The sequence below is a fragment of the Gymnoscopelus microlampas genome, assembly GCF_963454915.1.
Source record: "Gymnoscopelus microlampas genome assembly, chromosome: 19".
NCBI lineage: Eukaryota > Metazoa > Chordata > Actinopteri > Myctophiformes > Myctophidae > Gymnoscopelus > Gymnoscopelus microlampas.
Genome location: NC_139956.1, coordinates 47,815,984 through 47,842,795, shown reverse-complemented (window position 1 = coordinate 47,842,795; position 26,812 = coordinate 47,815,984). Strand labels below are relative to the sequence as shown.

The 26,812-nt window shown below is 39.0% G+C and overlaps 1 protein-coding gene across 1 annotated transcript; it reads left to right on the top strand.

Moving 5' to 3' along the window:
• The first annotated feature begins 819 nt into the window (after positions 1-819).
• Positions 820-25,376, top strand: LOC311035485 (uncharacterized protein). The gene is made up of 4 exons (XM_084043724.1): positions 820-937; positions 6,640-6,718; positions 18,526-18,661; positions 20,175-25,376. Exons 2-4 carry the CDS (start codon positions 6,715-6,717, stop codon positions 21,745-21,747), a joined length of 1,713 nt encoding a protein of 570 aa, XP_083899850.1. The 5' UTR covers positions 820-937; positions 6,640-6,714; the 3' UTR covers positions 21,748-25,376.
• Positions 25,377-26,812: the final 1,436 nt, after the last annotated feature.

Here is a 26,812-nt window from a genome sequence, read left to right as displayed (position 1 = left end):
ATTGGAAACCTGAGACATCCACTGTAGGAAACCAAACCAGTAGAAAACTTTTCCTGTAGGAAACCACGCCAGTGGAAAACATTTCCTGTAGCAGGAAACCACGCCAGTGAAAAACGGCTTGTTTGTTAAGTTGTCGGCTTGTCTGTTAAGTCTGCTGCTGTTGCACAGCAACAGTAGGCCACTGACGTCAGGTGCACTAGACTAGACCAGTGGTTCTCAACCTGTGGGTCGGGATCCCCAGGGAGGTCCCCGCATGATTTTGGGGGGGTCCCCAGATGACAGTCAAGTGACAATTTAAGGAATTTCAAGACCGTATTAATGCCTAAAAAAAGAAAGAAAGGATGCATTCATTACTGCATCAAAAGTAATCAACACACTATATAACTGGTCAAACATTTGCCAAATTGTTAAACAATTATAAGAAAGAGGCAAACCTTGTGAAAATAGCTGACCTACAAGCTCACAACGTCTCGCGTTGCGAGGCGTTGTGAGGTTGTAGATCGGCTATTTTCACAATATTTATCTGTGGAACAGAGTCAAACTAAATGTAATGCCTCAACTCCTACGATTCCAAGTGCTTGTCAGGGTGGGGGGTCCCCAGTTCAAATATGATTATTCTGGGGGGTCCCCAGTTCAAATATAATTATTTTGGGGGGTCCCTTATTCAAATATGATTATGATTATTTTGGGTACATTTTGCACTGTGCAACACCACTTTTAGTTACTCTGTGATAATATCCCAGCCCTCTGTGTAGCTTTAAGTCAGTCCTTACTCCTCAATGAGGAAGTGCAACTCAGCAGCTTGATTTCGATCCACCCTTCGTAACCATCTGCCTCGGGTGTTCGCCCTTCATGGTCTCAGGGTCTTAGCTCTCTATGGACAATATCTCAGATATGGATGGACAAAAGCGCCAGAATTTGTATAGATAAAATATAGGTAAGTAAATACGTTTCTGTGTTTGTTGTTAGACTGAAATCGAAATGTAATTGAAACACTTTGGTGAGTTCTAGTTTAAAATGATTAAAATTAAAATTATTATGAGTAACCAAATGAGGTGGAGGCATTTTAGAGAAGAAAACATAAATTAAAAGACGACAGCCTTCCTAGAAATCTGGATTCAAATGTAGAATTATTTGTCTTTAAAATGTAATGGAGTGAGAATCATAAGTATGATAATAATACTAATACTAATACTAATAATAATAATAATAATAATAATAATAATAATAATAATAATAATAATAATAATAAACTTTATTTGTATAGCAATTTTCAAAAAAGCTTTAAAAAGTGCTTCACAACACAAACAACAAACAAAGTGTGGGGAAAAAGGCAAAAGACAAGCAGTTCAATTAAAGCAACAAAAAAAAAAGAGGAAAGAAAACAAACAATGAGCCCGTAAAAATATGTCAGAAATAAAGACAGACCCACATGCTATAACGTTGTACAACCACTATTATGCATCATGTGCAGTTAAATTTACCAAACAATTTAAGTTAGCCAAAGCCATGTGGTACTTGTTGTTGTTGTTGACGACAGTAGCCTATACTAATGCACTTAACTATATTGTAGTCAGGCCTGAATCGTTCAATATTGTACTTACTGTACATGCAGTCACGCACGCATCCATTTGCGTCTCCACATGTTCATAATTCAATCCAAACTAACAAAAGTAATCCAATAACTCCTCAGGACAGATCAATAAACAATCAATCCATAGTCCAGGAAATAATCTGATAGATCCTAATCAGCAGTAGAAATAAAAATCTCACTGGTATAATGACTCATTGATAGATATTCCTGTGTGTATTCTCCAGTGATTGTGACAAGCAGTTACAAATTCCACAAATAGGCTTAGACCTAGCAAAATAGATCACCCCGTTTACCAGCACCCCTTGCTCTAAAGTACTTCCCGCGTCCCTGAAATTGATGCTTAATGATCAGTAAAGGCAATAGGATTAGTTTAGCCTGGTCTGGACCAGGCTAACTTCACAGCTAAATAATCAAAGCTAGATAAATTCATCCAGTTGATAAATCAACTGGATGAATCCCGGGTTAATCTGCTAGGTTTCGTGAAACAGGCCCTAGGAAGACGGGGCTTCCATTTTATTCCTATACTAACCAATCATTTCGCTGCAGACCCCCTGGAACTCTCTCAGGTTGTGCGTGTGTGTGTCTGTGTGTGTGTGTGTGTGTGTGTGTGTGTGTGTGTGTGTGTGTGTGTGTGTGTGTGTGCGTGTGTGTGTTAATTTTGAGTCCTGTGTGTGCTAAACGTGTCTCTATATAATGTCCGTTTGCTCCCTATTGCTAAGTCTGAATATAACATCATGCAATGTCTAATCTATTGAATGCAATGAACGTATGACCACAGGAGGCTGTGTGACCACCCAAACAGAGGTTATATATTTTATAAATGCCACCATCTGTGTTACTTAGTATAGCATCAACTTAAACAATATCAAAACATTCACCCACTCAACTGGTGTGTGTCTGTATGTGTGTTGCACACAAATAACTTCATGCACAACACGGCAGAAAAGTACACACACACACACACACACACACACACACACACACACACACACACACACACACACACACACACACACACACACACACACACACACACACACACACACACAGAGAGAGAGACCTTAGCCCCCCTGTAGTGCTTGATTGATTGTTTAATTGAATATTTTATTAGGCAGAGAAGTAAAAACAGCACAAGTAGTTAAAACACTTTGTCTAAAAGGTCTGTCCAAAAAAGTCCTTGCGGTCGTGTTTCCATTATTCAATCTCTTTCTTTCACTTATGAACCTTATGAACCACACATGAACCCTAGCATGCCTATTCTGGAGCAAACATTCAGCAAATGGCTTGTCTACAAGCTCAGAACACCTCACGTTGTGATACAATGTGAACAGCATTATTATGGGGAGAGATTTGTCTCAAAATGATTTGTGAATCCAATACCACGATGCACAAATATTCCTTGATTTACAAGTGTGTTTCCATGATTTACAAATGTGTTTCCATGATTTACAAATGTGTTTTGCAATCTACAAACATAAATCATTTATTTGTGACTTTTGTAAATATGAATTTGTAATTTTTTACAAAAGATACTTATACTTGTGTGTGCATTTATCATGAAATATCATTTGTAAATCGTCAATTCTGCGTGTGAATTGTTGAATGTGCATTTGTGAGTAGACCAACACACGCATACATTCCTTTTTCCTGTTACATCATTTTGAGACAAACGTCACACTTTTTTAATTACATTTTTACAAATGTAGTTTCCTATCTGCAAACGTACTTGTAACTTGTAAGTTGGCATTTAAATACATGTGCTATGATTTGTACAAATATATGACTATTTGTAAATTATATCATATTTTGTAATTTGTAAAAAATAATGTATACTTGCAGGCGCATTTATCATAAAATATAATTTGTAAATCTTCAATTCTGCTTGTGAATTGTTGAAACTGCATTTGTAAGTACACCAACACATGCATTCAGTTTTGAGACAAGCTTCACACTCGTCTCAAATTCACTCACAACCTGCAGATCTGTGTGCATGGACTGCCCCACCCCCACCCCATGGCAATTACAGCCAGGTGGGCACTGCCTCTAATCAGTTAGACAGGAGGGATTTCCGGGAAAAAAAGGCATTTAGGGGTAAAAGTTGGGAAGCTGACTATTTCACATAATTCAAGGGTGCTGAATCTGAGTAACATGACCCATAACTTGGTGACCATTGCTCTGATCAGTGCAATGTTGTTAATGAACCCCATGTTGTTAATTATCATTCATATTGGAGCTATTAACTGTATTTAACTATTTGCCATAACTCTAATAGACATTCATTCAAAAACCCATGACATTTTATTCCATATCGTTTATTCCCATGTAAAAAGTGCCATTCTCAGACTCTCTAAATGGTTATTTTTCCATCTACACCAAATCTGTAAAAAAAAATACAAAGAAGCAGATCTACAAGCTCACAAAGTCGCATTGAAACACATTACGCTATTTTTGCTGAATGTATTTTTTGATGAATGTTCCCCCCAGAATAGGGATGCTGAGGTTCAAGTGGTTCAACGTCAAGTATAAAGTTATTTTCAATCAGTCATAATGGGAACGGATATTCTATATAAAGTGAACTAGATTTAATCACTTAAACTCTATATGGTTGGCCGGAGCCCCTTAAGGCTTTATACTAGTGTATTTTCCGTGCTGTTAGGTAGGACACCTAACAGGTTGACAAATAGCCTTTCCTGAAGCTCCTACGTCCAATATCTCCCCTGCCAAGTGGAGATTCCCTCTTGGCTCCCATGTGGAAGACCCAAGTTCCAATCCCGGGTCTTATGGTTGTAATTGACCACTTGAATCTTAGCATTCCTATTCAGGAGCTAACAGTGGACATCTGATCTACAAGCTCACAGCGTGTCACAGGTGACGTTATCCGGCATGTTGTGAGCTTGTAGATGTTTGCCCCATTTTTGGTTATCTGGTGTACAGAGAAAACAGGAGGGGGCCAACTATAGAGCCCTGGGGAATATGGTCAACTAGTAAATGGTTTAAGTTGTTTAGTCTCTCCATCAGGAGAGGACATAAAACATGGGGTGATATTATTCAAGTCTCTTGCATGAACAAAAATGATATTTTGCATGTTTAAAATACTGTAAAATTGTGGATTTCATAGATGTTAGTAAGGTTGTTATGTCTATTTACACAGCTCTCCTGGCCAGATTATATTACAATCTAGGTAGCTGGCTAGCAGTTTGTATGTTAAAGAGGTGCAATGTAACTTTTCTTAATGAATAGAATGTAATTTTCTCCAATCTACTCACAATATAACTTATACATTTGGGGTGGTTGTATTTTGTCTACCTGCTCTTATGAGACATTTAGATCGTGTCAAAGGTCATGTCTCACCTAGACACAGGATCTGACACGAATTTTTCCCTGATCAAAAAGGCAAGCTCAATGGTAAAAAAAAAAAGTCAGCACTTGCACAGGAAACCGGGTTGAAATCTGGGTAGAAGAGGAAAGTTACGTAGTGCATCCAGCTTTAAGCCGACACTAGAAACACAGATATTGACCAAATCATCAGCACAAGTTAAGTGGAAGCTTGCTAGCTAATGCAGTCTAGCATGCCAGCACAAGCTAACATAAGCAGGCATGTTGCTTTACAATATAACCAAACCATCCAGCATTGGAAAATATAGATGACTAGATGTTCAGCCTGCTATGTGGTGTTCAAATCCAGTTCAGAGTTATGGTGTCTAACATTTGAAATGTTAGACACTGCTGTAAAACTGATGTAGTGCCATGTTTGGTGAGGATTGGAGCAACACTGTGCCTGTGGCCCCTGGGATCCACGTTAGAGGCCCCTAGTGTGACTATTCTGATGGCAGGCCCCTGACTAGTTTGTGCCAAGTTTGGTGCTGACCGTATGTATGTATGTATTCTATGTACTGTATGTACATCACGCATGTATGCATGTATGTATGTATGTATGTAGCATGAACACCTACAACTGATTAAATTAATATCAAATATCTAAATATTGAATCAAAACACTGATATACAGTCTGAAGTGCACACAAAAATACAGATAAGTAGAAAAGAACAGAAAATGAGGGGGGGGGGGTGCGTATGGACCACTTCTTTACTAAACAGTTTTCTGTAATTGTGGCCTCTAATGTGCATATTTAGTGTGCAGAAATATTTAGTTATTGAAGAAATTGTTCAACATTGGCAGCCATTTGTTTACGCAAATTGGAAGATTAAAAACAATAACATTTGTTTGGGAACCATGTTACTCAAATTCAGCACCCTTGAATGATGTGAAATAGTCAGCTTCCCAACTTTTACCCCTAAATTGCCTTTTTTTTTAGAGGCAGTGCCCACCTGGCTGTAATTGCCATGGGGTGGAGGTGGGGCAGTCCATGCACACAGATCTGCAGGTTGTGAGTGAATTTGAGACAAGTGTGAAGCGTCTCAAAACTGAATGCGTGTGTTGGTCTACTCACAAATGCACATTCAACAATTCACACGCAGAATTGACGATTTACAAATGATATTTCATGATAAATGCACACACAAGTATAAGTATCTTTTGTAAAAAATTACAAATTCATATTTACAAAAGTCACAAATAAATGATTTATGTTTGTAGATTGCAAAACACATTTGTAAATCATGGAAACACATTTGTAAATCATGGAAACACACTTGTAAATCAAGGAATATTTGTGCATCGTGGTAATGGATTCACAAATCATTTTGAGACAAATCTCTCCCCATATTCATTTGATGTATGGTACGTCTATATTGGACATTTACTTGGCTGCACACAGGCAGTGCACACATACTGCACACAGACACACAGAGAGAGACACAACCCGAGCACGGTGTCATAGTAGGCTCCACTTGCGCTCACATCCTTCCGCTGCGTTCGCAATAAATGTAAGTATTTAATGTTACATTTAAATTATAAAGACTGGGGTATTGGCGTGTCACATCCAGTGCACTGACAATATGCTGCTTTTGAGTCTGGAATGTAAATTTCACCATTTGTTAAATGTATGGCTTTCATTTTTGTTCTTTTTAGCTTTTATTTACAGAGGCAAAGAACCAGGTACTCCGACATTAGAGTTCTGAGGCACAAGGACGGTGCAAAAACTGCTGGTTGTGACCCAATGGGTAAGGATGAGCACTTTGTTAACACTTTCTATGAAGCCCCGGCATGTCTATAATGCATTATAAGCATATTAACTATATGATTATAGTTATAACCACTCATACATATTCATAATGCTTCAGGACAACAATCATAACATAGTATTAAGCATTGTATGATGACTTATAAGGTCAAGTATAAATGCATTGTAAAACTGCTTTTAATACTGAAGTTATACGCATATCTCTGCTGTCCAGCCAGAAACTGCTAACTCCAAAACGCTCATTGTTCAGGAAACGCAAAAACAAAATATACGTTTTTCAGGAAATTAAGAAAACCTTATATTTTTAAAACAAAGCAATACTGCCTCATCAAAGTTGGTATAGTGACTTTATATATTGTCAGATACTTGCATGTGTCATTATATTATCAACACTTTAACCAAATCGCGGGTAAATCAACACTTTACCCAGCGCAAGTGGAGTTAGCAGTTTCAGACGAGCAGAAATCAAGCTGAAGTGGAGTTAGGTGTCCAAACAACAATAGCTCCACTCGCTGCTGAGGGAGAGGTTTCAAAAGGGTACAAATTCTCAAAAGCTAACAATGGATCTCCAAGCTCACAATGCATCACAACAACGTGTGAATTAATGCCCTGATGCTTCATGCCACTTATTATATAGGCCTACAATAATAAACAGGACTTTAAATATTAAAATAACTTCTGCAAAGAGGTAGTAGAATAGCGCGACAGAAATGCTATGAACGCCTTTCTTCTTGTCACATTGCTCTCCTCATTAAACACTTAATAGATTTTAGAAATATAATTACTTGTTTTCATAACATTAGCGTCAGTGCTAAGTTTGATAAACAGGTACACTGCATAGTTTTAACAGACTACGGGGAGCTTGTTTACGTGGTCCTCCTCCTCGTTCACTGCGCAACGCGCTCTACTCATGCTGTTGAAAAGCAGCGCTGTAGAGGAGAGGGGGGAGTTGTTTGTTTTTGACGGACAGTTTGAGGATCCAATGGAGTTGGGAGTTTTCGTCAGAGGCGCTTTTTAATACTTTTCATTGGTTCAAATGTTTTGATATTTTACACAGACCTAAAGGGTGTTCAATGGCCTTGATTTATGAAAAAAAAAAAAAACTGAAAATGGAGTTAGCTGGTCCTGGCTGGACACCGACGATATATTATATATATAGCATTTTTATGCTTTCTTAAAAATAAACGTATATCTACATTTTAATTTGGGGGTCCTTGACATGAAAAGTTTTGAGAACAACTGGTCTAGAACAGCTCTGACAGCTGGGTAGCCACAGTCTTTATAGATTGTTTGATATGGCAGTCAACACCTACACCTGCAAAGCTTGGAAACTGCATAATATTTTAGAGGGAAAAAGTATTGCCCTCAATGACTTGACTATATCATCCACCACATCAGTAATATTATTTACAACATCAATGTGTTTATATCATTTGGAATCAATTAAAATGTGTGTGATTAATGGTGAGCAGCGGTAGTCAAAAGGTTAGAGGAGTACACTTGTTACCGGAAGGTTCCCGGTTCGGTTCCCAAAACCAGCAGGAAAAATCTGCAGTTGAGCAAGGCACTGAACCCCCAACTGCTCCAGTGGATTGATCCCAGGTTGTAATGAGTGTCTATGTGCAGGGCAGGGGCGGACTGGCCATTTGGCGTACCGGGCAAATGCCCGGTGGGCCGCTGGGCCAGTGGGCCACTGGGCCCAGAAAAAAAAAAAAAAAAAAAAAAAATTTTTTTTTTTTTTTTTTTTTTGAAAAATATTATTTTTGGTCCCGTTTTAGGATTATTACGGTCATTTCCGGGTTGCGCGGTCCAATTATTAGTTACGTTAATGTTTGGGCTGGGATGCTTTCCAGCAGGGGCCTCAGTGCGGCTGCAGAGTTCATGTGCAGGGCTGGGCTGAAACGGTGAAACGCGCCCCCCCCCCGCCCCCCCCCCGTTGACAAAACGGCCCGGGGGGTGGTGGGCCGGTCCAGGCCAAAATGCCAGGGCTGAATTTTGGTCCCAGTCCGGCCCTGGTGCAGGGTGTTGCTGGAAATGAGCATGCGTTATCAGCTACTACCCTGGTTTAAAAAAAAAAAAAAAGACGGGTGATTAAAGGAGGAGTTCACCCAAAAAATGACTTATTTTCTATCAATTGCACACCCTATGAAGCCTTGAATCCATGGATTCTTTTTTGTTTTTGTCGCATTCTTAAGCTAATAATTTGATTCCCGTCTCCTACCGGCTAATGTATCCGGTAGGACAAAGTAGATTATTTGTGTCTCCTACCGGAAATACACACGGTCATCAAATTATTGTTTTAGGAATGCCACAAAAACAAAAATAAATCCATGAAATCAAGGCTTCATGGGGTGTTTAATTGTTAGAAAATAAGTCATTTTTTGGGTGAACTCCTCCTTTAAGCATAAGTACATAAGTGCACTGCTTTCTACTGAGCGGACCGAGTTCAATCTTTGTACGACATCTTCTACGTTGTCTAGATGAAGTACAAAAAGTTTTGTCTCGATTGCATTTTTAACACTAGTTTGCAATCTTTTTATATTTGTTAACAGATCTTCTTTAGTTTTCCCTAAAAATGTGGTTTTGCCCCCTGGGTACACTGTGTTCCTGATTTGTGAATTTAGCCCACAACAGGCCCCTCCCGCAAACTTTGAAAACCAATTGAAGCCAATCGGAATAGAATCTGAAATATCTGACTGATGGGCTACATCTGATTCACATTACTCCAGAGATAATGTGTACACATTTTCGTGAGTTTTGGACAATATCTATAGGAGTACTAGCAAAACATGTGTTTTTTAGGGGCACGGTGGCGCCTGCAGTAACTTCTTTGTCGAGGCTGGGCGGCCAATCGCGGTCCTGCATTCACTGCTTGCAGTCCTTAATTCTTTGCTTGGGCGGCCAATCGCGGTCCTGGATTTACTGTTTCACTGACCATAGACCCCTTAACAGACGACGTCACACTGATAAGAACCAGTATGCGTGCAACCAGTATGCGTGCAATGAAACCCATTCTATCAGGTCTCGCTAGGACGCGAGAATTGATTGTGTGAAACAATCACCTGTGTGTCCAGTCTCAATGTTAGTAAACAAATAATTGGTCTATAATCCCCCAACTCCCAGACCCCGCCCCCGTTCCTAAATGCGGAAGAAGGACGAGCAGGAAACAGCACGGATTAAATAAAAATACATTTTGATTTGATTGATTTTTACACTTTGTCAGCTTGTTCTTTTGTCATTCTATGGCTGGTCATGATCTAATAATTGTAGTAGGTTTTTTTACACAAGTAAGACGCGCGAACGCTGGAAGCGAACGCAGCTCGAAAATATTGTGTGTGTGTGTGAGTGTGTGTTTTGACTGTAGCTGCACTCTGGCGCACTCTGTTGGCCGCACCCAGGCAGTGCACTGCACACAGACACACAGACCAGCCTGATCGCCAGAGAATTAGTATACATTGCACGGATTTGTGCACGTCATTCCGTGCATAGTCGCCTAGAAACCCCCAAATTCCGTGCATATGTACGGGGAGTCCCACGGTGGGCGTAACCAGTCGCAACCCGGAAAAACCAGGAAGTAGAGCAGTCCCCACAACAAAATTTACGATTCTGTGCCTATCGGTACGTAACTCAAACGCCGCTGAGTAGGCTCAAGGGAATGTCGCTATGTTCAGGACGGCAACTCGCGCGCTTTAGCGCGCTCGGTGGTCCTTCACAAAGCGACAATTCCCTTGAGACTGCGCGGCTCCGAAATGGTTTAGTCACAATGGGGGAGATGCGAGGCGGCTATGCACGGAATTTGTGGTTTTCCAGTAGTCTATGCACGGATTTTGAGAAACGCTGAAAAACGTTCAATGAGAACGTTTCCTCTGGCGATCGGGTTGCACAGACACACAAGCCGAGCAGAGTTCCATAGTAGGCTCCACTTGGGCGGAGGCGGAAGGAGGCGCACCGCGCCTCCTTCCGCGTTCGCAATCACACGCACGTCCATTTGGAAATTAGTTAGCTGTTCATTGCAAGAGGAACTCTGCATTACAATCTTTTCTAGTTTGATTAGCTTACTGCCTTTTTTGTTTTCATTGTCCAGCTCCTGCACCGATCTGCCAAAACATGGACTGTGGCTACTTTCTTTAATATCCAATTTGATTGACTGATCTGATCATAACGCATAACGTTACAGCCAATACCTTTAATTATATCATCTTATTCTGAGTAAAACACTGGTTGAAACATCAAAGTAACACTCAAAGTAATAAAACGTGCAGACCCAAGCTGTGCTCCAGTATTACTTGCGCCTGTGAAGCAGCGCAAGTACTGTATTCAGGGTCGTCATGTCGAAAGGAGTACACAACATATACACAACGTATATTAGTTATATAGTATTATATTAGTTATATAGTAGTATATTAGTTATATAGTAGTATATTAGTTATATAGTAGTATATTAGTTATATAGTAGTATATTAGTTATATAGTAGTGTATTAGTTATATAGTAGTATATTAGTTATATAGTAGTATATTAGTTATATAGTAGTATATTAGTTATAGTAAGTATATTAGTTATTAGTATATTAGTTATATAGTAGTATATTAGTTATATAGTAGTATATTAGTATATTAGTATATTAGTAGTATATTAGTAGTATATTAGTTATATAGTAGTGTATTAGTGTATTAGTTATATAGTAGTGTATTAGTTATATAGTAGTGTATTAGTTATATACTAGTGTATTAGTTATATAGTAGTGTATTAGTTATATAGTAGTGTATTAGTTATATAGTAGTGTATTAGTTATATAGTAGTATATTAGTTATATAGTAAGTATATTAGTTATATAGTAGTATATTAGTTATATAGTAGTATATTAGTTATATAGTAGTGTATTAGTTATATACTAGTGTATTAGTTATATAGTAGTGTATTAGTTATATAGTAGTATATTAGTTATATAGTAGTATATTAGTTATATAGTAAGTATATTAGTTATATAGTAGTATATTAGTTATATAGTAGTATATTAGTTATATAGTAGTGTATTAGTTATATAGTAGTATATTAGTTATATAGTAGTATATTAGTTATATAGTAGTGTATTAGTTATATAGTAGTGTATTAGTTATATACTAGTGTATTAGTTATATAGTAGTGTATTAGTTATATAGTAGTATATTAGTTATATAGTAGTGTATTAGTTATATAGTAGTGTATTAGTTATATAGTAGTGTATTAGTTATATACTAGTGTATTAGTTATATAGTAGTGTATTAGTTATATAGTAGTATATTAGTTATATAGTAGTGTATTAGTTATATAGTAGTATATTAGTTATATAGTAGTATATTAGTTATATAGTAGTATATTAGTTATATGTATATATATATACAAAGATATAATTATTGTATATATATATAGTCTCATCCGCCGTCGTCCTAGTATTTTATAGGCACTATGCACATATGTCACGTGAAGTCCAACCAATCAAATTAAGCTTCGGCACTGTCATGAACAAATAGGCAAAGGATTGATGACATCACTATTATGTCATGAATACAAAGAAAGATGATATATATACATTGTAAAAAATATATTAATTCACATTGATGACCAACATTTAATGCAGATAAGGTCAGATGCTCACACTGGACATCTGGGCACACGAGTTTCTAGACATCAGGGCACACCGGATAAGTGGGCATACGAACATGTGGGCACACGAGATGAATCGGCACATGGACATATGTCACACAAGATGACTGGGCACACGGCCAAGAGTTCATAAGAGTTCACAATACCACAGGCCAGGAGACCACCAGACTTGAAACTTCACATGTCCTGCCATCGCCAAGACAATACATTTTCAGGGGATTCCCAGGCAATAAGAGGGACAAAGAAGGGCATTTAAAATGCTGAATTATTTTGATGATCACTGCTTTTATGGTGCTAATTAATCTGAGTAACTGGTCAAGGACCTCTTCAAATCACCTTTCGCCTTATAATGAGTGTGTAGTGACAACAACTTCTTTTCAGGGGCAAAACAGTGCCTTTTTAAGGGCAGAACAGGGAGGAAAAAATGCCTTTTCAGGGCACTTTCAGGGAAACAACAGTTCAGTAACTACTACAGTTCAGTAACTACTACAGATGGTCACACTGGACATCTGGGCACACGAGTTTCTAGACATCAGAGCACACCGGATAAGTGGGCATACGAACATGTGGGCACACGAGATGAATCGACACAAGGACATATGTCACACAAGATGAATGGGCACACGGCCAAGAGTTCACAAGACTTCACAATACCACAGGGCAGGAGACCACCAGACTTGATGTAGTCCTCCGATGAGTAAAGGTATTTACTTGCGCCTGTGTGTCTATTTGTGTCAGACCACCGTCCACATCCCACAGTAGAATCATACCCAAGTAGGCTGCAGCACTCAACATGCCATGGTCCTTGGCATGTCCATGTCCTTGGCATGTCCATTTCAAATTCACATGTCCTGCCATCGCCAAGACAGTACATTTTCAGGGGATTCCCAGGCAATAAGAGGGACACAGAAGGGCATTTAAAATGCTGAATTATTTTGATGATCACTGCTTTTATGATGCTAATTAATCTGAGTAACTGGTCAAGGACCTCTTCAAATCACCTTTCGCCTCATAATGAGTGTGTAGTGACAACAACTTCTTTTCAGGGGCAAAACAGTGCCTTTTTAAGGGCAGAACAGGGAGGAAAAAATGCCTTTTCAGGGCACTTTAAGGGAAAGAACAGTTCAGTAACTACTACAGTTCAGTAACTACTACAGATGGTCACACTGGACATCTGGGCACACGAGTTTCTAGACATCAGGGCACACCGGATAAGTGGGCATACGAACATGTGCGCACACGAGATCGAAGAGTTCACAATACCACAGGTAGAACATGAACGACTACTTGACGAAGACTGTATAACAGAAATAGAACGACCAATGGAACAACAAGACTTGGATGACAATGCACAACTTCTAATGAGAAGGCCTACACAAACAACAAACAACCTTTACACTGCTGAGATAAAGAAATTTCACATGCTTCACCATGATTATTGTAAAATGATGAGATCTCTAAACATTGAACAAAGGGAAATGATACACTATCATCGTAAGTGGTGTAAGAAGACAATATTAGATTTAAAGGGAGGAAAGGTACCTACTCCCTATCATATATTCCTTAGTGGTCCAGGAGGAGTAGGTAAAAGTCATTTAATTAAACTTATAGATTATGACACTAAGCGATTGCTTAGATTGGCTGGACATACTGATCCTGAAGATATTATTTGTTTATTGACAGCACCTACTGGAGTTGCTTTTAACATTGGTGGAATGACAATACATTCAGCATTTTGTTTAAAACCATTAAGATTTGGATTTCATTATTTACCATTGTCAAATGAAAAACTTCCTATTTTAGAGAAACAATTCCAGAATCTACAGTTATTAATTATAGATGAAATATCCATGGTTGGTGCAGACACTTTACTGCATATATACAGACGACTTTCTGAAATTAAGAAGACAAAATCATCAGATCTTAATGAATGTAATCCATTTGGGAATATATCCGTATTAGCGGTAGGAGATCTTTTTCAGTTACCACCAGTAAGACAAAACTATATATTTCATGAGACTAGGGATAAAATGGCAAACATTTGTGGAAATGGATGGGATTTATTTAAGTTATTTGAATTACATGAGATAACAAGACAGAAAAACGACAAGCCTTTTGCAGAACTGTTAAATAAAGTTAGAGAAGGTAATATAACAGATGATGATGTAAATATTTTGAAAACTCGACAGATAACTACTGACCAAATTGATGATCTGCAAGACATTCTTCATGTATATGCTATCAATAATTATGTCAATGAGCATAACTCCAAGAAACCTTTCATTGTTTAGATAAACACATCTTTCATATAAAGGCAAAGGATAAATGCAAAGATGATGACACAATGCTATTGAAGTTGGCTTCTACATCAGGCAAATTTAGTGATAAAGGAGGTCTAAGTAAAGTATTTTCTATTGCTATTGGTGCTAAAGTTATGCTTACTGTAAACATTGATGTCACTGATGGTTTAGTAAATGGTGCTAGAGGATTTGTTGAACATATTGATTTCAATAGACAACTGCAAGATGTTCATGCCATACTTGTAAACTTTGAAGATGTTTTTGTTGGAGTAAATGCCAAATCCAGAAGTGTTTACAAAAACAATTACCCAAATGCTGTTCCTATTTTCAAATATGAATCAATACTTTATCATGGAAGGCATAAGGCTGTATCAACTAGAATAATTCAATTTCCTTTCTCATTAGCATGGGCTTTAACAATTCATAAAGTTCAAGGTCTGACTGTAAATAAAATTCTTGTATCTATGAAAGGATCACGTTTTAATACCGGACAAGCTTATGTAGCATTCAGTAGAGTGAAGAATTTGAATGACTTGTATATAACAGACTTCAACCAAGACAAAATCAAGGTAAACATACATGTACAAAAGGAAATGAAGAAATTACGTGAAACATCCCTCAGAATATCATCTCCGACTTCATTTTCTCTACGACCATTAATACAAACCTTGAAAATTGGATTATTAAATGTTAATGGTTACTTACAACATTTAGATGACATAAGGTCAGATCACAACATACAAATGTTAGATATTATTGCTTTGACTGAAACACATAAAAAGTGATCATTGTTTTTCTACCATGGAATTATCAGGATTGAACTATAACATTTTGAGAAAAGATAGATTAAAAGCAAAAGGAGGTGGCTTAATGTTTTTAACTACAAAAAGTTATGAGATACACAAAGAAGAATTAATTTTGGATAATGATTGGTCTAAAACCTTAGAATATTTAAGCATTGTTTTACATTTTGGTATGAAACTTTGTATAATCCTTATTTACAGAGAATCAAAGATGAAATTAAACATTTTTAAGAACACAATGACATTAATGTTAAAAAATATATCTACAACACAAACTCTCATTCTTGGAGATTTTAATGATGACCTTTTAAAGACCAAAGACGAACATATAGACACACTTTTTTCAACTTTTAATTTTAAACAATTAGTACATTCTCCAACAACAGATCAAGGAAGTCTTTTAGATCATGTGTACTACAACAATGATCAAGAAAATAATATAACTATTGAAGTCAAAGACACATATTATTCAGATCATGACTTAATTACAATAAATGTATCTACAAACCAAGAAAATGTTGTACTTGATATTAACTGAACTATTTTTTTTTGATAATTACTACATTACCATACTATACTTGAAACACTGTTTTTTTTTTTTTTTTCAATTTTTTTTTTTGTACTAGCACTGCATTTCTTTTTTGATTTAAGTTTTGACTATATTTTAAAAATAACATTTGTTTGTTTACTATCTTTATTTCCGTTTTTTTTCTCAAGGCGCAAGTTAGCAATTGACAGATTGCAGTCTTGTTTTATTTATTGTGGGTAATTGTAAAGGGAATCAGACCCTGGGCCAACTAGACCCAGACTCCCTCACCAGAACCCCTTCGAGGCGTGCTAATTCCTCTCCGGTTACTGGAATTTTAACTTTACTCCTACTATCGCTTTATCTAGAATGGATAAACTCTTGTCTCTTGAGTTCAACCTAGAGGATCTATTCTCGGTAGATTACAAGTGGCTTCCGACAACGACTAGACTGCGTTGCTCAAAACTCAGGCATAAATCTAAAAATAGATTTAATAACACTCAGTGATCGGAGACCAATACTATTGCCTTGGCGTCTTTGACCAGCAGTAACGGGACACAACTGCTGTTGTATCTGCGTGTGCTTCAACATTCACTATAACAGACCTAATTTCACTCTTGTCTCTGTGACATCACCGAGCAGCTAGTTCCAAGTCGTCTCTCGTGAGCAGCGCTCTTTTCCCTGCTTTTATGAGGGAATAAGTGAGGGCCACTCGTTGAGAGATAAGCTTGTCACCAACCAACTTACTCAGTAATAAACAGCAGATAAATTTCATCACTGGGAAGATATCGTGGGAGTGAAACTTTAGGCCGTGGAGGGGGCCTGCCCCAACCTGTGTCGGCTAGAGAGAAACTCTCAAACACAGGCTGGCTCCTATATTAATGTAATAATATGTGTTACCAATCTTACCACAAAAATACAGGAAAAGGACAAAAACCCGGATATCTTTCTTGGCTAATGAAGCAGTGGGGAGGCAGTCGTCACGCAAAAATAAAGTTCAATAAAAAGATTTATTAAGGAAGTGAGTTAGAAATATAGAGAGTAGAGTATTGAAAAGAGGAGAGGCCACCTGGGTGGCTAGCAGCTAAATATGAGCAAAACAGAAGTCTCTAGATGCAAAGTCCAGGAAGAAGGGGGCCCGTCCCTGGGCGATCGGAGGTTAAGTATATCAACCCCTGTGGCAGAACGCTGTCATTACATGGCATCTCTCACCCCTCCTTTCCAGTCCAACTTCCAACCCTCGAAGCACGTGATTACTTCATGTCACGTCTCACCTCCGCCAAGCAGACAGTGCGTGACCTTGGCAGACTGGCCCGCTATCAGTTTACACAACATTTCACAGCTGTGTTTCTACAAAGCGAAGCATTAGTTGTGCATGTATTAATGATCACTAATAATATGGACCTTAAGCTTCTTGGATCAGGTCGGTATTGGCTGGGGGGTGCCCCATAGAATCCTATTGTAGGATCGGGGCCGGGGTAGGGTCCTTGTTGGGGTCCCCTTGGCGGATACGGATGGGGGTACGGCGGTGCCCCCCCCCCCCCCCCCCCCTGTTGTAGGGACAGTGTTGTAAGGTGGATTCCAATTGTTCCACCTCTCGTTGCCTTCGGGCCAGGCAGCGGCAGCAGCAGGTGCCCTGGCAGCACGGTTGTGTTTCTGCTTCTCTCTTTTCTTCTTGGAGGCCGACATGGCAGGTGTCTGTGGCTGGGGCCTGACAGGTGTCTGTGGCTGGGGCCTCGCAGGAGCTGGTGGTCTAGGGGTCACATTGGTGGCTTGGGCCTCGCTCTCAACAGTAATCTATTTGAGAACAGCATAACCGATCACGCACGAGTTTATAGTCCCGAAACATGACTGTCATATCGTGACCGTCATGGATGAACTTCAACCTGGTATTTAAACTTTCTCCCTTTTTGGTCTGTACATCTACATAAACGTTCACATTTCAAATATAAAGTGGCCGTACATAATTGTAACATCTGTGGCCATGAGGTAAGCACTTTATATTTGAAATTTGAACGTTTATGTAGATGTATGGAGCAACAAGGGAGAAAGTGCAAACACCAGGTTGAAGTTCATCCATGACCGTCGTAACAGACGACCGTCATGTGATCCATGGCTAGCAGCAAGGCGTTTGTTTTCATTCTTCGAAGACTGCATGGCTCATTTGCATGCACATAAATATACATTAAAAATGGCGGAAAGTAACTAAGTACATTTACTCAAGTACTGTGCTTAAGTTACAATTTAGAGGTATTCTTTTATACTTTATTGGAGTATTTCCAATTTTCAGTACTTTTACTTCTACTCCACTACATCTCAGAGGAAAATATTACACTTGTACTCCACTACAATTATTTGTGGAGACAAATGATTAACAATTGTTTGTCTGTCTGTCTCTGTGTCTCTGTGTGCGTGCGTGTGTGTATATGCTCTGTGTGCGTGCGTGCGCACCTGCGTGCGTGCATCTGTCTGCCTGTCTGCCTGTGTGTGTGTTTGTGTGTTCACTGGAGTAGCAACAAATGTGGAGTATGATGGAATGGAGACCAGCCATGGGTATAAGGACAGTGACCGGTCTAAAGATGCACCTCTTACCTTCGATAGACCTGCAGCTCTTGTCGTCACCAATGCACCTGGATCTCCAAAAATAAAGTAAGATCACTGATCTAAGGTTCAACAATTCAACAACATCATCACATTCCCCCCACCTTATAAATAAATAAATTAAACATAATCGTCTGCTACTGTAGATAGTCCAGTGTGACTCAGGGAGTTGCGTCATGATCCGAGAAAGTCAGGGAAAGGGTAATTGCAATTGGATGACCTACAGTTCAAGAGTTATAGGTGTGTTGGTACAGTATTGTGCCCCCATGAGGCAGCTTTTAAAAAGTTGGAGATCAAATCAAATGTTGTCCAAAACTCTCTGAAGTCATGTGATCAAGCTGTAGCAGTCAGATTTAGCAGATTCCATTACTCCATTACTCCATTACAGATTGACTATGACTGCCTTCCAACTTGTACCTACCCTGGGTAGGCAACCCGGCATGGCGGGGATCTGCACTCTGAGGAGCACGCTTTTCTAGTTTTTATTTAGTTTTTATCATTGAAAAAAGGCAGTTGAAAATGTTTTATTTCTACAACAAAGTTCTGCTTGCACATTTAGTTTTTTTCTTCATCTTCATCTTTGTCTCAGTCACATTTAAAGTTGCAGTTCACACATCCAAACTTGGTCAGAAATATAAATGTTTGATCAATAATGCCCCTGTCAAGTATTTTTCTCACCCAAAAAATATCTATAAAGGAGTTTTATAGCACCTTGAACTTGGCTCTGTCTGTGCCCTCATTAATAATTCCAGGATATATTAATTATGCAATATGCCACGCCTGCAGGAACAACCTCTCATGAATATGCTAATATGCCGCGTCCCACATTTATTGCAATGTAGGGTTGTAGTTGAGACCACCTAAAGCGAGTCCAAGTCAAGACCAAGTCCGAGGGGGGGCGAGTCCGAGTCAAGACCGAGTCTGGGGCCAGCCAGGGAGGGGGTCGAGTCCGAGTCGAGACCGAGACCGACGGAAGGCGAGACCGAGTCAAGACCGAGACCAGATTTCTTTTTGGATTGGTACAGAAAACAATCTTGATCTGAAACACAATTATATGTTACTGACTTTGGAAAAGCTCAAAATTAGGTATACTAAGCTGGCCAGTTCTATATTATGCCTGGCCTACTACAATGAACTCTATTCAAAAAGTATTTTCATCCTAGTTACTCAGTCACTTCAGTTAATTTGAAAAACTTGAATATTTCATGCTAGGGGGTGAGGTAGAATCTGTAGACGTGAGTTGTCAGACTGCAGAGGTCATCTTTCAGGAAAATAAATGGCTAAATTGTCTCCTCCTGCAAATGTTGGAAGCCATATATCATAATGGAAAATCAAACATCTGACCGATACGACTTGATCACATAACTCTGTGCTGTGAGCATTGCTGCACAGCCTGTAGAGAGAACCTTGTTACATCAGATCTCAAGGTTTTTATTTGAACAAAATTGGCTGTAAAACAACTAAGCTTTCAATTACAGATTTTGGCATTGATAACCATCAAAGCTTTGATGGATTTGGGTCAGTATGTTCATTTACAATGTGTGTTTACCATGTTTAACAGGGAGAGTGCCATGAAGAGAAACCTGCAAAAACTCAAAATCAAAATTGAAAAGGCAAAAAGTCAAGCTGTCATATATATGCAACCAGTTAAAAAGTATCTGGATTCCAAGAAAGAAGAGGATTCTAAACTCAGGAGGTTTACCACGGGAGTGAAAGATCCAACTATACCAAATAAAACTATCCTACTGGTTGGAGAGACAGGAACAGGGAAGTCCGCTTTGATTGATGCCATGCTGAATCACTTAATGGGCGCAGAATATGAAGACAAAGAGTGCTGTAAGGTTATAGGTGAAGTACAAAATCCGTCAGAAAGCCAAACTACGGCTATCACAGTTTATGAGTTCTTTGAACTTCATAATGAAGACTTCCCCTACTCTCTGACCATCATTGACACACCTGGGTTTGGAGACACCAGAGGTGTTATTGAAGATCGACAAATAGCAAGAACTTTACAAAGTTTGTTCATAGCTGAAGATGGAGTCAAACAACTTGATGCTGTGGGCTTGGTGTTGAAAGCAGGTACAAATCGTCTCAGTGACAGGAAGAGCTACGTCTTCAACTCAGTTTTGTCTCTTTTTGGGAAAGACCTGGAGAAGAACATTGTAGCTCTGATTACTCATTCTAGTGGACTAGCACCCACAAATGAACTTAATGCTCTTGAAGTTGCTAAGGTCAAGATGTCAAGAGATGAAGACGAACCAATCTACTTCTTATTCAACAACTGCCTGAACGAATTCACCAGCGCTAAAGAAAAAGAGAAACAGGCAAGGAAAAACGCTTGGGAACTATCTAAGAATGGGATCAATGAATTATTGCAGTTCCTTAGGACAGTGGAGACTCAAGATTTGAAACAGACAGCTGATGTTTTGAAGGAACGTATCCAGTTTGAGGCATGGTGCAACAATTTGAAGGAACGGATTGAGTTTATAGAGATGAAACAAAAGGAAATCCAACAAGTCAAAGAAGCAATAGGGAAGTTAGACAATGAATCTGAAAATGCAACAACTTTCGTTGAAGTTGATGAAGCCTACAAAGAGCTAGAAAGTATTGGTGGCTGGTGGGACACCAAGGCCACCCGTTGTGAAAATTGTAAGGAAAACTGTCATCACCCAGGGTGCACATGGGCCTGGAGTCCTTCCATGTGTGAGGTCATGGAAGGTGAAAACTGTACATCATGTGCAGGGAAGTGTCACTACTCCAAACATGTCAAAGATAAGAAAAAATATGTTCCCAAGACAAGAAAGGTTGAGAAAACAGTGGAAGATTTTGAGAAGAAGTATGCAATTGGTGAGGAAAAAGGTCAGAAGAAAGCATTGCTGGGAGCAATTGAGAAAGACCTGGAACACACAAAAAAAGAGAGAGAAAACCTCATTAGCGGAATCTACCAGTGCATTGTCAAACTGGAGAAGATCGCATTGTATAGTGACTCATTCTACATCTACATCCATCTGGATTTTGTCATCAACAAACTCAAGGAGACAGGAAATGATGAGAGAGTTCGGAAAATGATTGAAGTGAAGAATCGCATCAAGGAAGAGGAAGAGTATAAAGCAATAATGTATGCTATGGTGTAATATGATATATTGATGTCTGGAGACAAGATAATTCCAAAATACTGCAAAGGCTGCATATTTAGACATTTTCCAATTCCGAGCTTATACGGCAACAGTTGATATATTGAGAAGTCTTAAGGTCCTTGAAGCCTTCACCCATTGTCAACCTATCTTCATATCTTTGGTCCTCACTAATGCTCATTATAAAATGGTACCATTTTTTTCTACCTCTGAGACGAGGAGGGCTGTGGACAGTTCAGAAACCCGCCTACCAGTGACATCATCGGTAGGCAGCTTTGGTCATTTCAAACAAGATGTAAAAGAAATAAGAATAATCCAACAACAATGCTTCTATTATAGCATGCTAACTTTCCAGGAATAAAAAGCCTGCAGTGTCTATTAGCTTGGATTCCCCACCAATGATGTCACTGGTAGGCGGGTTTCTGAACAGTCCACAGCCCTCCTCTGAGACACAGACCGAGTAGACAAAAATGGTACCATATTATAATGAGCTTTAGTGAGGACCAATGCCATGAGTCACACCTGGGACCACCTGGTGATGCCATGGCACGTTCTTTGTAATCGTAATGAGCCATTGTACCTCTTTTATGCCTAGCTGCTCTCCGTGGGTTGATTCAGTACTAAACTAAGCAGCCAATCAAAGGCTCAGGCAGGACAAACTGTGTGATCGCTATGTCAGCAAATTAGGTGAAAGAGGCCGGCACGCAAGTGTTAACAACAACTGTTTGGACATAAAACGGTTCCATTCATAACTTTTTCAGCATCGCCTCAAATTTAGATTTCCCCATCCATAAAACAAGACATGACTCAGTCATGTACACCAGCTTGCTATCTGTTTTCTCTGATTTGTCTCGCAGAATCTGGCAACACTTGTCTCACAGAATCTGGCAACACTGCTAGTGTGGCTCCCCATTGGCTTAAAGGGCAGCCAATGATGAAAAGGTGTCTAGAAAGTGTTGACCTGACTCAGTCTCTTCTTAGACCAGCGTGCTTTGCAAACTGGTAAAAAGGATACACCACCCTGATGATCTGCGCCTGTGGAATCACCATCAACAACCTGACCATCTCTGATCATCTGGCCCTCACTATGGACATTGATATCCCCACCTCCTCACCAGAAGTGCTACATAACATTACTGAAAATGTATCCACTTCTTACTTCTTCTTACTTGGTGACACCATCTCTGACCCCACCTTCATACAGTATGCCCCCCCCCCCCCCCCCCCCCCACCCAACTGAACTGGTCAACAACTATACCAAAGCACTCACCTCCACAATCAGCTCGCTCCCATACAAACCAGGTCTGTCTCTTGACTTACACCAACTCTGGCCCCCCTGGTACACTGACAAAGTCCACCACCTCAAATCCAAGGACTGCCAGCTACTGTAAAATGGCTTGCTTGCCAAAACAATGAAGAAGAGGCATATACAAACGACACCAGCAGCAATACAAAGACCCCTCCACAGCGCTCCCACTACTCCTCCGTCATCCAGTATGGCATTAACAACCCTAAATCACTTTTCTCTACCATCCTCAACCTATGGATACCATCTGAACCTCCTTGACCATCATGAAATGTGAATCATTTTCATACAAACAATTAAATAAAAGAAATGACACAATACGCACATGTCCAATCTACACTTCCTCTCTAAAATCCTGGAACAAGCTGTTTTTTTCCCCCAACTCAGATGGACTCTTTTAAATGTCACCAACAACAGACTCCATTTTCCTCTCCATCCTCATCCTCCTTGACCTCAGCGCTGCCTTTGATAACATCAAGCACTTGCCTCCAGTCCTCGATTGACATAAAATGGCCTTCCCTGGTTAAAATGATACCTCTCCAACCAACATCAATTAATCTCCATCAACAATTCCCCACTTCTAGTTACCCACTGTGTACTCCAATGCTCATTGCTTGGTCCCCGCCTCTTCATCCTTTATACCTTTATATTATGCCACGCAGAGATATCCTCTGCCTCCAGTCCATGGCCTCCTGTTCCACTGCTACGCCAGTGACTCACAACTCTACCTCTCCACCCATCACTGCAGCCCCCCGTTCCATCCTCACCACCTGCCTCACAGATGTAAAAACATGGATGCAAAATAACTTTCTCAAACTCAACAGCAATAAATCCGAAATTATCATAATTTCCCAAACTCCTCACCTGCTCCAGGAATGATCACTCAGCATTGAGTAATATTGTCACCGCCCTCATTGTCCCCGCCTCTACCCACGTCCGGAATCTCAGAATGATCTTCGACCCCAACCTCTCCTTCCTCCCCCATGTAAACCAGATCACATTAACTGCCCTTTTCCACCTAAAGAATATTGGCCGCCCCCGGCGCCCTCTTCATCTTGGTGAAGCACTCATTCATACATTGATTACATCCTGGCTCGACTAATAGAACAGTAACCTTCATGGCATCACCATAAAATCCTCAATAAACTCTATTATATCGATGTTCAAAACTCAGCTGTTCACCTGCTCACCAGTACCCTCCACAGCAACCACATGACACCAATAATCCAAGACCTTCACTGGCTTCCGTTAAAACATCTACAAGGCCCTCAATAACCTATCTCCCCCGTCCCACTCCAACCTCCTACACTACATCATCATGCCCTCCTGGAAATCCCCAGGACCAAGAACCAACCCTGGGGTTCTATGCCATTGCTGACTCAATTGCTGCCTCATTCCTGTGGAATGCACCGGCACAACACCCTAGGCTGATTGTGTTTGTTTTCAACTTCAGGTCAAAAACTACAGCAGGATAAAAAAACATGTTAGGCTGCATCACAGTGACATTTGACCTTATAGTACACAATGATATTAGCAACACAGCTGTAGCTAATCAAATTAATAATGGGTGTGTTAGATTTTAGGTGTAATACGGTCTCTCATGCTTGTACATTTGCCCTTGGCTCTGGACACATGAAAATCTAACACACTCATTATTAATTTGTTTGGTGCAGTGTGTTGCTTACTATAGTCTGCCATGTTTTAGCCTGCTGTATTTTTTTTACCCGAAGCTGAAACTACAAAATCAGCTTTTAGGATGTTGTGCCCCACCTCCCTGCTCTCCCATCCTCCTGTACTCATGACCCGCCTCTTCAGAATTGCTTATATTGCATATAATTGCTTCTTTTTTTTTAACTTAAAGACAGATTTTTTTTTTTATTATTTTGTACATAACATTTATTTGTTCCCATGTAATGCGAGTTGGTTACTTAGAAACGTGCTATATAAATCAAAGTTTTAGTGATTTTATTGAAATCACATGCATCAGAAATATATTAATCATACATCTTAAATTGAATTTAGTGTTGTTGATACTTAGTTGTATACTTAAAACTTAAATCAAAAATTATATTCTACTTTCACCTAGTTATCTTTTTATTTTCCTTATTTTCTTTTATTAATGTGCTGTTTTGTTTCATGTTTGTTGTGTTTTGTATTTCATTATTATACAAACATTGTTTGTTGACAACGTTGATTGATCGTTTTTCTCACAATCCTATCAGTTTATGAAAAAGTGAAATACACAATTATTCTACTACAAACTGTTCATCAGCTGTGATTGTTCTTTGATGTTTCTTTAGCTAATAAAAACAAACACATTTTAAACATTTCTTAAGCTTTGATTTTTTTTCTAAAATCCCTGTAATTTGACATACTGTATATTATATTACTTATATACTTGAACATAATACTTAAATTCAAAGACATGGTGGATTATTTTACAACTCCACTAAAGCTGGGTGTTTTATTTATATTTGTGTCTCTGTGATCTTTATATTAGACTAAATATTTGTTATTTGTTTATAGATTTTTTTTAGACATTTTATGTCATGTATTTGTGCTTATTAATTAATTAATTAATGACAATTACACTTCTACACTAGCTTCTACTCTGCTGCCAATGTTCATAACAATTTGCTAACTTTTCTCTGCTTCTCCCAAACATTTTAATGGGGCATATATTTACAGAAGAATACTATACCCACAATGTACAGTATAGTAATTTAAAGAACATTCAACCACAGATGAAATGGACCTGCAGCATGGTAATAGAGTGTATTTTCACAACACACAATAGTAAGCAGAATGAGTACAAATGAGACAGACATCACATACAGTAGCAAAGTTTGCTCCATTGCTCATCTGCTCTGCCTCCTTGAAATCATTGTAAATCTCACCCTAAAATAACCTCTTCCCACTATCATTTTCAAAGACAGATGAGATTTTCCTATGCATCTTGACCAGAGGATATGAAATGGAATTCAGTGTTTATGCTAAATAGAAACAGTGATAATGATGGTACAAAGCACACTGCCATAAGATCCACACAGCTCTATTTGACTAACATTAATCTGTTAAGACCGGGAACGCATCTGTGTCATTTTTAGATTTCTTTGGCTATTAAAAAATAGCAGATATACAAGCTCATAGCGCGGCACTTGGTGCCGCGCTATGAGCTTGTAGATCTGCATTTATAATTTTTCTGCATTTCTTTTTTTTGCGAATATTTGAATACATACATTTTTTAAAGGGAACATTTGTAACTCAAATATTGCTTCTGGGGGTCCCTGGAACAAAATATTTTGAGATGGGGGTCCGTGGCCAAATACATATCATTTTGGGGGTCCTTGACATGAAAACGTTTGAGAACCACTGATTATAGCAACATACGTTTTTCAGAAAACTGCTAGGATTTAGAAGACATTTGTAGAATCCCCAGAAGCATTTGAGTTAAAATGTTTGTAATATATAAAATATGTAAAATATATATATTCAAAGATTTTCACAATAAAACAAAAAAATGCAGATCTACACAAGCTCATAGCGCGCCACTCGGTGTCGCGCTATGAGCTTGTATATCTGCTATTTTTGGGTCCATTTGGCTCCATTTGTACACTCTCAGAGTTATTGGGGTCGTGGAAAAGGTCTGAGAACTACAGTGTGCTACACTAAATGGAACAGAGTCTTCTAGTATCATTGGTAACACCTGTGAAGGAAGTGATAATATGGCTGATGTGCATAGAGCCTATAAGGGGCCCA